A 12,396-nucleotide genomic window follows, 5' to 3' on the forward strand; every position below is an offset into this window, starting at 1 on the left:
ACTGAACAGCCAACCTGACAGGTAGGCGAACAACATACTGTTTGTGTCTCTCTTTAGATTTACCGAACTAGGAAATAGGAAACTGTGAATCCTATATCCTTCGAAGGGAGTCGTACTACTTGAGAAGTCTGCAAGTCATACCAATACCTGTCGAAGTTTCATCTGTGTAGCAGGATTCATCTCGTGTCATTCGACATATCAGCATCATCAAGAACTTCACTACTTCTACTTTTCTGACATCTTTCATTCACGCTTCTTACGTTCATTAGCCATCTGTCATCATCCTCAAGACCCACGACATATCTGCCAACATTCCCAATCGCTCACTGATCATCCACAGACCAAGATATAGAGACGCAAAGATGACTTGTAGGTGATACCTGCCATTCCAAGTCCCCCTCCTTTACTAACAGCTACAATAGCCTACCTTAATACCTCGACGACAGTAAATGTCATCCGTCCGCTCGCTCCAGCAGTCAGCAAAGCATCCGCTCTAGCCCTCCTCCACGACTTCAAAACCATCATCGCGCTCAACCCGCTAATTAAATCCTACAAACCCGTTTCCTCACCCGTCGCATTCTACAAATCCGTCCCTGCGGACCTCAAACCCTCATCCACCGCCGAACTCGAAGCTCTATCCGTCTTAAGCGTCATTGAGAACTCCGCGCCACCCGAAGGAACAACTGGAGCGACCTGGCGAGGCGGCTGGACCAAGGCATTTGTGCCCTCCGAATTGAGCTACGAGAGTAGTTTTCAGCATCTTGAGGATGGCGGCATGATACTTACGCATGCGCCGATGGGTGTGAATAGTGTTACTACGTGGAAGATTGAGCAGGGAGATGAAGGGCTGATGGTTAATATGAAGCTTGTGGTTAATAGTAATAAGATGTTGATGGCATTTATCAAGACGACCTTACAGGATAGTGTGGAGAAATTGGTTGATGATTTTCTCAAGGCGGTCGAGAAGGTGCAAGAGACGGGTAAAGTAGTGATGCTCCAGGCAGATGGTTCGAGAATTGAGGTTTAAGAGAAGGTCGTTGAGTATGTAGAACTTTCTGATTGAGCTGTGTCTTTGCTGGGCTTCGGTTGAGGCGTTATGGGATGGTTGATATACCAATCGGGAATTGGTAGCTTGTCAAGCCCAAGCCATGGTGCCAGACATGGATGGCTGGATATTTTTATAGAATGATAGATGATAGCAATGCACACTGTCCACACACCCGTTCAACCCTTTCTAATTATTATGGCCGATTACAGTACATAAGTATATTTTGATAGACAATATTCACTACATAAGAGACACTAATCGGCGTGAAATAAAGCACCATCGACCATCCGCCAACAGCACCAGGTACCAAGTACCGAACACCACAATTCAAAATCCCGAAAACAACAGTGTCACAAGAAAGACTCATTAAATAAAATACTAAAGAACCTAAATTCATATACAAAATATCAGAAACAAAATATTCCACTCCTATCCATCGCTTACATAATCCCCACTAACCCCGATCCATCGAGCTCCCAAACCCGACCTCACACCTCAACCTTACAACCACCGCAATTGAAGCCGCAATCTACCCATCATGACAGCCATTTCCTCCCTCAAATCGGCCGTTGGCCTTACCAGCGATGATGCCTCAAAACGTATGTCCACCATCTGCGCCCCTTTCCACCGTGCGTTCTGTTCTGTGATGTGATGCGACGGGATGGGAAAGATGTGATTGATGGAAGTGGGTTCATTTGGTGGAAGAGATGTTAATGGATTTATAGCCGCGACAAGAGAAGCCATGTCCGAAGCCAAACTCCCAATTCAATACCGCGATAGCTGTGCGAACCTGTTGATCCCGCTTAATCGATGTCGGTTCGAGACTTATTATTTGCCGTGGAAATGTGAGGTATGTACCACTCCTCGGGGCGCAGGATATGGGAAGGGAAAAGGGTGTGGGCTAATAGGTGCACAGACGGAACGACACAGTTATGAGAAATGCCAGTATGTGGAGTTTAAGAAGAGGGTTGCGAAGATGGATGAGTTGAGGAAGGCGAAGGGTGGGAAGAGGAGTAATTGAGTGGTTGGGCATGGTGTATATATGTGGAATACAGGCGTTCTTGCATTGGGGTTGTTTGTGCCAATTCTGAGGTCGGGGTGTGTGAGTTGCTGGAAGGGCAGGCTCGATGGTGGAAGAAGTTGCTTCTAGTGATAGCATTGGACAACGGATGCGATACACCATACGTACTCGCAGCGACCAGACGGAGACGCTTGGCTATGTTGGTCCTGAGATGAAGTGCCCGAAGTTTGAGATGCGAGGGGTGTAAATACAGTGCACATCAATACTCGGCTATGGCATGCTCATCACTATGTGTTGATTTGGCGGTCATTTTTCACGGCCGTGGTTTTATATCAGTGCTTTGCATCCGAACCTACCTCTGTCTATATCTTCACAATCAATTGCTAGAAGTGAAAGATCCTGTTGGGAAATTGTAGAGAAAAGTTGCGTGGCGGTTTGCATAGCTTGTACTCCTCAGCACCTCCTAACAGCACCTTCTAACAACACCTTCTAACAACACCTTCTAACAGCACCTTCTAACAGTCTTGAAGACCTCCCCACACTAGAAACACTTTGGGTAGATGGTTGGTTTGTAGCGACACATATGTCGTTCCTATTCATATCAAATATTTCGCGAGAATCAAGGACTGAATATTACTCATCTACGGGATCCAGAATTTGCTTTGATAGTATACAACCCTGAAGACTTTCACGCCGGCTTTTTATGTACATTCTGTTTTCTTAACATGGACAGCAATAACATCTGTGGGTATTCTCGCTGGTCAGACAAAAATAACATCACCAAATCATCTACTAGACCAGCCGCTCACTATGCTCTCGGAGGCAGAGCTCTTAGCAAGCTTTCCAACAACCCAATTCCAGCCTTGACTCCGTCGAGGATATGCACATGCTTGGAATCCTCGCCCAGCTCCTCATCCAAAGCATCTCTCACAATTTTATCCAGCCCAGCCATTCCAGCACACCCAAGGCAAATAACTTTCACATCCTTATCTCTCACCAACCTCTTCGTAGCCTCCATCATCTTCCTCCTCACCTCCTCAGCTGGAGCAGTATGCAACTCCCCAGCACTCAACCCCGTAGTTTCCACACCCTTAAACCTCTTACAACTCTTCAAATCATCCACCTCCAAAAACTCCTTCACCCCATCTGACAATGCCTTTTCCCAATAACTGCCCGTACTCACAATCCCAAATTTCGAGCGCACTTTCTCTCCCTTGACCATCGGAATCAACGAAAGCGACGTCGAGATACTGGCTTCAAAAATTCCAGTCACGTGTACATGAGGGGCAACTTTCTCCTGTATCATGCCCACTAAAGGATGTACGCTGTAGCAGGCAACGAGAAAGGCGTCGTACTCTGAGAGTTTTGATTCAATATCCGGGAGCACGACGTTAGCGCTTTCGAGCGCATCGTCCTCGTTGTTGATGCTTGGTGGGCCTGAAGGCGCTGTATACGTGTGGATTTCCGTCGACGTAGACCCTTGCAAATTCAAATCTTTTATCAGGTTGTCTAATCCATCGGTCATGGATTTTGAGGAATTGGGGTTGATGAGGAGGATTTTTCGAGAAACAGATTTCATGATTGTGATTGTTAGGGAGTCGTGAATAGAAATTTCGGGGGTCATGGAAGGCCTAATGAGGTAATTGTGAGGCTTGAGATTGCTGTGTATCGTGAAATTCGTCAGCCTTGGAGGGGGAGCTACGGTGACCTACTTCGCATGCCTATCCGAGCAGCCTCCCCACATTCGTACACGACGACATACTGAACTCCAACCTTGAGACATCGCAAACCGTAATTACTTGCAAACATGGCGGAACCTCCAATCGGTAATATCTCATCATAAATTTAACGGCCGCAAATAAATGGCTAACATACTGCACAGTGCTCGACGGAGGAACCGGATTCCTGAAGGTTGGCTATGCCGGTCAGGTATGCGCCCTTCTCCAAGCTCCCCAACCACACAAACTAAGCCAGACCCTAGAACTTCCCCGAATTCCAATACCCATCCATCGTCGGCCGACCGATCCTGCGATCCGAAGAGAAAGGCAACGATGGGCTGGTCATCAAAGACATCATGTGCGGCGACGAAGCCGCCGCAGCACGAACGATGTTGCAAGTCTCGTACCCTATGGAAAACGGAATCGTCAAGAAGTGGGATGACATGCAACATCTGTGGGATTACACTTTCTATGAGAAGATGAAGGTTGATACTACGGGTCGCAAGATCTTGCTTACGGAGCCCCCGATGAATCCGCTTAGGAATCGGGAACAGATGTGTGAGGTTATGTTTGAGCGGTATCAGTTTGGGGGTGTTTATGTGGCTATTCAGGCGGTTTTGGCGTTGTATGCTCAGGGTAAGAAGTTCAGTGCTAGGGAAAGGAATCTGGCTGATTGCGTATAGGTCTGAGCTCTGGAGTTGTGGTTGATTCGGGAGATGGAGTTACCCATATCGTACCAGTTTACGAATCAGTAGTCCTCAATCATCTGACACGCCGTCTAGATGTTGCAGGTCGAGATGTCACTCGCAACTTGATTGCGCTTCTGCTCCGTCGCGGATATGCGCTAAACCGAACAGCTGATTTCGAGACAGTCAGACAGATCAAGGAGAAGCTTTGTTATGTTTCATATGATCTAGAGCTTGATCAGAGACTTAGTGAAGATACTACCGTTTTGGTAGAGAGCTACACTCTTCCAGACGGCCGAGTGATCCGAGTGGGAAGCGAACGATTCGAAGCTCCAGAGTGTCTTTTCCAACCACACTTAGTGGACGTTGAGCAACCTGGTATTGCCGAATTCCTATTCAACACTATTCAAGCCGCGGATGTCGATGTTCGTTCGTCACTTTTCAAAGCCATCGTTCTCTCAGGTGGTAGCAGCATGTACCCAGGTCTTCCATCACGTTTAGAAAAGGAACTCAAACAACTATGGTTGACCAAGGTTCTGGGAGGAAACCCAGAGAGGTTGAGTAAGTTTAAGGTCAGGATTGAAGATCCGCCGAGGAGAAGACATATGGTGTTCTTGGGTGGTGCGGTTTTGGCGAACATTATGGCGGATAAGGAGAATATGTGGATTACAAAAGCGGAATGGGAGGAGCAAGGGACGAGGGTGCTGGAAAAGTTGGGACCTAGATAGATAGGTTCTTCTTTATGATTGTGGACAAAATTACATTGCTCGTGTTGACAATTCTTAGATCTTGAACTACTTTCCTCTTTTCTCTTTCTAATCTAGCAGCATTCATCTACAAAACTCCATCTATAACTTCGCCTTCCCCACCGCCTCCGCCTTCACCTCAACCGGCACCCTCGGATGCCCCCCCGCCAACTCCAACCCCGTAACCCTCTCCAGCTCATCCACAGCCTCAAACGTCCTCCCCAGATTCACCTTGAACGTCCGCATCCCCGCCTTCCTCGCCCCCTTCAAATTCTCCCCTATATCATCGAAAAAGAACACATCCCCCGCTTCCACCCTCCCCCTCCCTTTCTCCTGCGCATGCTCATTCAACCTCTCCATCGCCAACGCGTAGATCGCCGGATCCGGCTTCCGCAGCCCGACGTGCGCGGATGATACGAAGACGTCGAAGATCCGCCGGATGTCTTCCTCGGGCGCGGGATGAGCGTACGGGTGGGATTCGGGGAATATCACGGTGTTGGAGAGTGCGGCGAGGATGTACTGGTTTGATTTCTTGAGCGCGAGGAGGGCCGGGTACATCCACGGGTCGAAGGGCCGAGAGGCGGACATCATGTTCCAGAATAGCTGCTCGGCGTCGATTTTGGGGAGGGGTGGGACGGAGGCGGGTAAGGAGGGGTTGGAGGGAAGGGCTTTGGTGAGGTAGAAGGTGGACCAGAGGGTGGGGGAGTGGAGGTCCAGGGAGAAGTATGTGAAGAAGGTAGAGTCGAGGGGGATACGGCCGGTTTCGAGGGATTGCCCTGGGGGGTGTTAGGATGGGGAGGTTGTGGGGGAGGGAAGGAGGATGTGAGGATGGCGGTGTTTTGTTAGGGTATTAAGGGTGCTTTGTTGGGAGACTTACAGGTTCCGGTGGGAGAGGAGGCCGAGATGGAGTGGTTTATCCAGCCGGGGGGATGGAGTGGGTGAGTTCGTAGGAGAGGATTGCTGCGAAGGGGGAGTTTACCTGGGGTGTGTCAGCGGGGTGGTTGACGAGAGGGTAAAGATATTGTGGTGGTTGTTTGGATGGTTTGTCTACTCCATCCTCCATGGCTGTGTTCGCTCATAGGTATGATTGTATTGAAGAAAATACCAATCGAAACCCTAGATGTAGACCATCTTAAAGTAGAATAGGTACGGGCTTCAAATACTCAGACTTATGGAGAGCTGGAGGTCATCTGAAAGCAACTCCACCACCTGAAAGTGTTCTTGTCTTCGTATTTGCTGTTGAAAAGAACCATCAAGCATTTATACCGTAGCTACACAAATTGATGAAGTAACGAGCAAACAGACATACGAACGAAGGTAACTGAGTGGTGTAAAGTGTTTCAGGTAATAAGCGCTGATATTGAAATACAGGTGAAGCACCAAAACACTTCAAAATTGATGGGACAGACTACAATATTATGGAAAATGGCTCTTTAACACTTCTTCCTCAGAAGACATGTTTGCTCTTTATTGCAAGGGACAACATAGTATGTTTACTCAAGCAATAGTGTAAACATGCTCTTGGAGCGGAGCAGAGTTATCGTTGTTCTACCATAAGGAGGTGGCTCGTCAGACTTGTGACACAGTAGTGCGTTTTGAGCATTTTCGAACCGGAACACCAAATTTATGGAAGTTCTGGGCATATCATTTGCCCAAAGTGAACTATCGTAGGATATGAAATGCAACCTGGAGGTATTTCAGACTTACACAAACACCACCAATATCAAATAATCTGTCAAGGTAGTTAGCCGAGTTATCACGAATTCAAAGGGAGTGGCTTACAAGACTTTAGGTTTCTTTTCTGACATGACTGCTTCTATATTTTCTAAAACAAACTCAATAGGAAAATCTTCTTGGAACATAAAAAACGAGGAAGATTGAGATCAAATCTGGAAATAGTGAAGCTTGTGTTGTTGAATAGAATCTGGAATCATAGACCGAGGTCCCGGTTGTTTGTCTCCCCTGCAAGCGTATGGCGGGGTTCTCAGCGGCTGCCCGTGGTCCCCTAGAATAGAAATGAGGCTTGACGAACGCCAAGGTTCTATCTCAACATTAAGATCACCGATTCTTTAGAAGGTGATTAATGAATGCTAGATATGATTAACAGACTCTTTAGTTCCTAAAAGAAAAACTAGATTAGCAGCGTGGGTTTATGAAAGAAAATTCACTGACGGATTCTTCCTTATCGCATGAACCGCATATTGCCACGCTGCAGTAGGCAAAGCCTCTCCCTTGTCCGTCTCCGGCCGTACTCAACATCTCATCATCCTCAAGTACTTCAACGTCAACCCTCCTGCTGACCAACACCGGTCCACTTCCTCCGTCGATTCTACTTAAGCGCTTCTTCCCTCCTCCTCCCCCTCCTCTTTCTTTTCATTTTCAAATTGCGTGCATACCACAAACCATCTCTCGGTCTCGATCCTCACTCTGTGTCATCTGCGCACGAACCGCCTCGCCTTTGCCTAACCTTTACGCCCCGATCTGAGTCAGTTTTAGAACCTGCGGGAGGAAGAGATTTGATTCTCGTTCTTGAGCGGACATATATACCGAGTTAACCTCACCTCGCATACCTACAACTAGAAAGATCAACAATTTAATAGAGGGTCGTCAAAATGTCGACAGCGTCAAAACAGAGGTTGATGGCGGAATACAAGACTCTGGACAAGGAGAAGTGGCTCAACATTGAGGTAGGCTTGAATTATCAAGACATGAAGTCTTACAGAGCTGACGCTGCATCCTAGCTGAGTGATGGTGGAATATTCAAATGGGTGATTGGCATCATGGTGATCAACCCAGAGAGTGCTTTTGACGGCGGGTACTTCCAGGTAAGATCGATTCTGCAAAGAACATGTTGCTGCAACTAACTCAAAGTCTAGACCGAGATGACCTTCACCGACAAATATCCATACTCACCTCCCACTTTCAAATTCCTCCGACCGATATACCACCCGAATATATACCCTGATGGGAGGGTCTGCATATCGATCTTGCATCCGCCTGGGGAGGATGAACAGTCTGGGGAGTTGGCAAGCGAACGTTGGTCTCCGCTACAAGGCGTTGAGTCTGTGTTACGTTCAGTATTGCTCCTACTCGATGACCCAGAGATTGCTTCACCCGCCAACGTGGACGCTGGTGTGATGTACCGAGATAATCGAGCATTGTATAATTCAAAGGCGCAGGATGCAGTAAAGGCATCGAAGAAGGACATTCCGGCAGGCTTCGTAATGCCCACGACCTTAGAGTCTGCTCCCCCAGAGAAAATTACAGAGGACGACAATTTCTGGAACGAGAGCGGGGGAGAGGAGGACGATTTTGGAGCCAGTGACAGTTCTGGAGATGACTTTGGAATGGACGACGACGAGGAAGAGGAGGGTGAGGATGAGGAAGAAGATGAGGCGTAGACGAGTGGACTGATCATATCATACTCGAAATACATGGCATCACGCATCATCGATCTTCATATCGCATAAAGGTCAAGCATCACATTTCGATTTATCGCATAGCACGGAACTAGGAAGGGCTATCATGGAATATAGGCGGCGTTCAGGTCACCGGAAAGGCATAGCATTGGCCTGGGGCGTTCTTCCTTCCTCGTGGCATATTCATTACACAAATTTCACCGGCGTCTAACAGGGAATCTATTCAGCGAATTGTTCTGTAGATCACAGACAAAATAGATCTTTTACACTACTTAATAAGTCGGTGGCAACAATTCGAATCGACGATTGAGATTCAGAACGAGTATCAATCCATAGTTATGCACTTGACTATCCACTAAATCTATTTTCATCCAATTTTACCTAAACCAGTTTACCTTTTCTAAAGCCATGTCCGTTCTGATATCTACCTCTTTGCCCCATATCTGCAGGTGTATCACAATGATTTACAGCGCGTACTTCGTATATGGCGCTTTCCTGCACAGACGTAGACCTGCACGTGCCAACAGGGGAAGCAACTGCAGTGTGCAAGGATTAAGTTGAGTTGAGCGATTGCTCTCTTTACTCTGCTCGTCTTGCTCCACAGCAATTCTGTTGCTACCTCTCCAGTACTCACGGGGATAGATTCCATCCTAACCTTGCTTTATTCAATCTTGAGTTTTCATGGATCTTTAATCTCAGTCCGCCGAATCAACCATAAGCTTGAGAAGTTTCCGCGCCAGCCTTGCTCGCCCTCAACTTCAGCGTTGACGAGTACATCGACATGGCAGGTTTTGCGCAACCTACCCAAGAGGATATAGATAATTTCAGCAGTCTTGCGCCTGGACTTCCACGTGGGGAGATCATAGCTCGGCTGAAGGTAGCTAAACCTACGAATGGATTAAAGGAGGGCTAAAGCTAATTGCAAACAGAATAACAACAATAGTGTTGAACAAGCCGCGGGAGAATACTTTGACGATCTAGACAATCCTGCTGGAAACAAGGTATGGATGGCATGCAGTTAGCCCTGGGATCCAGATCACTGAAGATATATCCAGTACAAGTGGGAAGAGGGGCCTTTTAGCAGCGATCGAGATGGGGTTCCTGGAAACAACAACGTTTGTGAGTACAAGCTCGGGATTGATGGATATACTCGCTCATACGTAACCAAGCCTTTGCCATTCATTCACCAGATGTAGAGACACAGGGCGGAGGGGGCAACGGTCCCTACAATAACCGCAACTTCGATGGCGCGCCCTCAAGACCACCATCTCGAATCAGCAACAATAAGTCTCCGCACAACGTAATAGATTTCTCGCGAGAAGCTGCTGCAGGTGTGTCCTCAACGTATATCTTTACTCAAATCCCATACTGATCTCGTCCTCGTAGCCGATCCTAGTACCTCAAAGACCTACTCGGGAGCTGATGATGACATGCAACAAGCTATAAACAATTCTCTATTACCTCCGCATTTACAACCGAAATGGAACGGTCAAGAATCTGGTGTAACAAACACGAATGAGGTTCACTTTGGGCCAGCAAATCGGGATGAGTACAAGGAAAAAGACTGGGGAGTTGTAGCTCTTGGAAAGTCTTCCGTCCAGGAAATACTCGTGGATCCAGCACCTGCAGAACGAAAGCGCGATCTGATGGTCACTCCAGCATTCTTGAAACCAAGTATTGAAGACCATCGTCTGGGAGCTCTCTTGACAATTTACCACGAAATCCCAAAGATACGAGAAGTTTTCCTAGATCGAGGAAATGTGCTACCAAACTATGGATTCGATAAAGAGTGGTGGACGGGCAAGCCCGTTGAGCTTCCGATTATTTTTGAAGACGAAGAAACATCAAATATGGAAGTTAAATGGGAATTACAACGTTTAATGGCATTCTTAAGCAAAACGGACCGTAGCTACGGCTCAGTTGACGCATTGGCGAATTTGAATGAAGTCAAAAAAGGCCGAGTATGGCGGCAGGATGCTGAACCTGCGGTTTTAGCAGCTTGGAGTAATGCGCCTACGAACAACCCGGCTACTGTCAATAAACTCTTCAGCAAAGGTGTGTCATGTGAGGCCGACGAAGAACATACCAAAGATTTTGCAATACTTGAATTAGAGCTTCCAGTTCCGAACTCGATACAAGATTCGGTCTATGATTTAGCCGACGAAGCTTTGTGGCCATCTTTGTGCCCGCTGGATTTTGATCAAAGTCCATATCTTTCCCACATCGCGGACGTGATTGCGTTCAAGATAGAGGGGGATGAGTCAAAAAGAGCCATTGACGTACCTCCGATCTGGTATCCGGATCGTTATTTGAAATCATCAAGACAAGCCAGTTTAGATATGCGCATGAAAAAGGATGGCGTACAGCAAGATCTTGATCGAATTGCGATACTGGAAAACCGTCTTACCACTTTTCAGATGCGTAATGGAAAGTTTATCAAAGTAAAGGATCTTTTTGCGGCATCTTTGCAGCATGATGAAGCTCGAATTGAAGAGGACAATCGGAATGGTGATGATGCGATGGGGGATACATTATCTGCTCGCTCATCGAGTAAAGCTCAGAACTTGTCTGCTGAATTACGGAAGCTTGCTGCGAATATTGACAAGAAACTCATAGGTAATTTCATTTCCTGGCTTGGTTGTGATTATTACTGACTTGCGTAGCATTGAATCAGGAAAGAGAGAGGGCAAGGGAAGCGTTGAAGAATCTGTCAAAGCTCTACACACAACCATCTGAGGACCCCGAAACTCCCAAATTACATCCTTATACGCTCCGAGGTGTCAGCACTACCAAAAATACTTTCTACGTATGCAGGGTCGCAGAACCAGATCTGATCAACATGGACTTGGATGCTAGTGAACAATCTAATGCTGGTCAATGGTGGCGGATACATTATGCCACGTCTGGCCCGAATCAAGTTTCGGTAGAGGTAAGAATGTAGATTCAGTGCTGATTAAATCTGGACTGACAGAGGTGCAGAAAACGACATTGGAAAAAGTGCTAGAAGCGGCAAAGACAGAGAGTAAAAATATCACTCTCGTGTACGCAAGCGAGAAGGCAATGGAATTTAAGCTTGAAACCCAAGCGCTACCTGGTCCACTAGAGGTATGTAGCTGTATTCCATCATTGATTCATGCTAACATCATTTTAGACATTCGTCCGTGCAGATAATAGAGCCTTCAAGCAAGAGCTTCTGGAGAGCGATTTTGATGATGGCTCCACCCAGGCCTCACTCTCATCTCCGGGCAAAAGAAAGTTTGATCAGCAAAGAGAAACTGACAGTTCACAAGACACTAGCTACGAAGAAAGATGGGGCGGACCAAATCCTAGTGATGAGGAAAGTAATACAAGCATGTTTGAGAGGGATATGGGAGAGAATGGTGCGCTGTCTTTTGATGGCGCTGGTCCGGCATCACAAACTCTTACGAGTATGGGAAATGGTACACAGGGCTCGGTTAATCGTCGAGATGATGGTATAATTCTGGGAGTAGATCCTTCCATGATTCAAAAGAACCCAGAGTCGGGTGCTCAAGAAATGGAGGAGCTTGGGGGTATGCGCCTTGGTATGATGGGACCTAGTAATGGCGTGAAGTCGAACACGATTGATAGTATGGATCTTGATGAGGTGTTGGAGGATCAACGCGTTGCTGAGCCTAGTGGTGCTGTTAAGAAGGTGGGATTTGCTGAGTAGATATAATATCAAGTCGCTGATTCGAAGATTTGCTACTTGACTGAGCTGTATATTTTTGTTCTGTGCG

At 47.1% G+C, this 12,396-nt stretch overlaps 7 protein-coding genes across 7 annotated transcripts; 5 read left to right on the plus strand and 2 right to left on the minus strand.

The window, feature by feature from the left end:
• Positions 1-362: 362 nt before the first annotated feature.
• GLAREA_10343 (uncharacterized protein) lies at positions 363-1,027 on the plus strand (the record flags this gene model as incomplete). The annotated part of the gene is made up of 2 exons (XM_008080393.1): positions 363-369; positions 423-1,027. The coding sequence occupies 2 exons, from the start codon at positions 363-365 to the stop codon at positions 1,025-1,027; spliced, it is 612 nt and encodes a 203-aa protein (XP_008078584.1).
• Positions 1,028-1,586: 559 nt separating this feature from the next.
• Positions 1,587-2,069, plus strand: GLAREA_10344 (uncharacterized protein; the record flags this gene model as incomplete). Its single annotated transcript, XM_008080394.1, has 3 exons — positions 1,587-1,647; positions 1,774-1,898; positions 1,965-2,069. The coding sequence occupies 3 exons, from the start codon at positions 1,587-1,589 to the stop codon at positions 2,067-2,069; spliced, it is 291 nt and encodes a 96-aa protein (XP_008078585.1).
• An 808-nt stretch (positions 2,070-2,877) lies between these two features.
• Positions 2,878-3,648, minus strand: GLAREA_10345 (uncharacterized protein; the record flags this gene model as incomplete). Its single annotated transcript, XM_008080395.1, has 1 exon — positions 2,878-3,648. One exon carries the CDS (start codon positions 3,646-3,648, stop codon positions 2,878-2,880), a length of 771 nt encoding a protein of 256 aa, XP_008078586.1.
• A 228-nt stretch (positions 3,649-3,876) lies between these two features.
• On the plus strand, positions 3,877-5,201 carry GLAREA_10346 (Actin-like ATPase; the record flags this gene model as incomplete). Its single annotated transcript, XM_008080396.1, has 4 exons — positions 3,877-3,895; positions 3,952-3,998; positions 4,051-4,423; positions 4,471-5,201. 4 exons carry the CDS (start codon positions 3,877-3,879, stop codon positions 5,199-5,201), a joined length of 1,170 nt encoding a protein of 389 aa, XP_008078587.1.
• Positions 5,202-5,321: 120 nt separating this feature from the next.
• On the minus strand, positions 5,322-7,027 carry GLAREA_10347 (HAD-like protein; the record flags this gene model as incomplete). Its single annotated transcript, XM_008080397.1, has 5 exons — positions 5,322-5,995; positions 6,097-6,198; positions 6,383-6,428; positions 6,927-6,951; positions 7,002-7,027. The coding sequence occupies 5 exons, from the start codon at positions 7,025-7,027 to the stop codon at positions 5,322-5,324; spliced, it is 873 nt and encodes a 290-aa protein (XP_008078588.1).
• Positions 7,028-7,831: 804 nt separating this feature from the next.
• Positions 7,832-8,620, plus strand: GLAREA_10348 (UBC-like protein; the record flags this gene model as incomplete). Its single annotated transcript, XM_008080398.1, has 3 exons — positions 7,832-7,906; positions 7,961-8,044; positions 8,096-8,620. The coding sequence occupies 3 exons, from the start codon at positions 7,832-7,834 to the stop codon at positions 8,618-8,620; spliced, it is 684 nt and encodes a 227-aa protein (XP_008078589.1).
• Positions 8,621-9,419: 799 nt separating this feature from the next.
• GLAREA_10349 (uncharacterized protein) lies at positions 9,420-12,329 on the plus strand (the record flags this gene model as incomplete). Its single annotated transcript, XM_008080399.1, has 8 exons — positions 9,420-9,515; positions 9,568-9,639; positions 9,694-9,757; positions 9,808-9,969; positions 10,025-11,254; positions 11,302-11,567; positions 11,618-11,743; positions 11,790-12,329. The coding sequence occupies 8 exons, from the start codon at positions 9,420-9,422 to the stop codon at positions 12,327-12,329; spliced, it is 2,556 nt and encodes an 851-aa protein (XP_008078590.1).
• Between the last annotated feature and the right edge of the window lie 67 nt (positions 12,330-12,396).

The sequence above is a fragment of the Glarea lozoyensis genome (assembly GCF_000409485.1).
Source record: "Glarea lozoyensis ATCC 20868 chromosome Unknown GLAREA13, whole genome shotgun sequence".
Taxonomy (NCBI): Eukaryota; Fungi; Ascomycota; class Leotiomycetes; order Helotiales; family Helotiaceae; genus Glarea; species Glarea lozoyensis.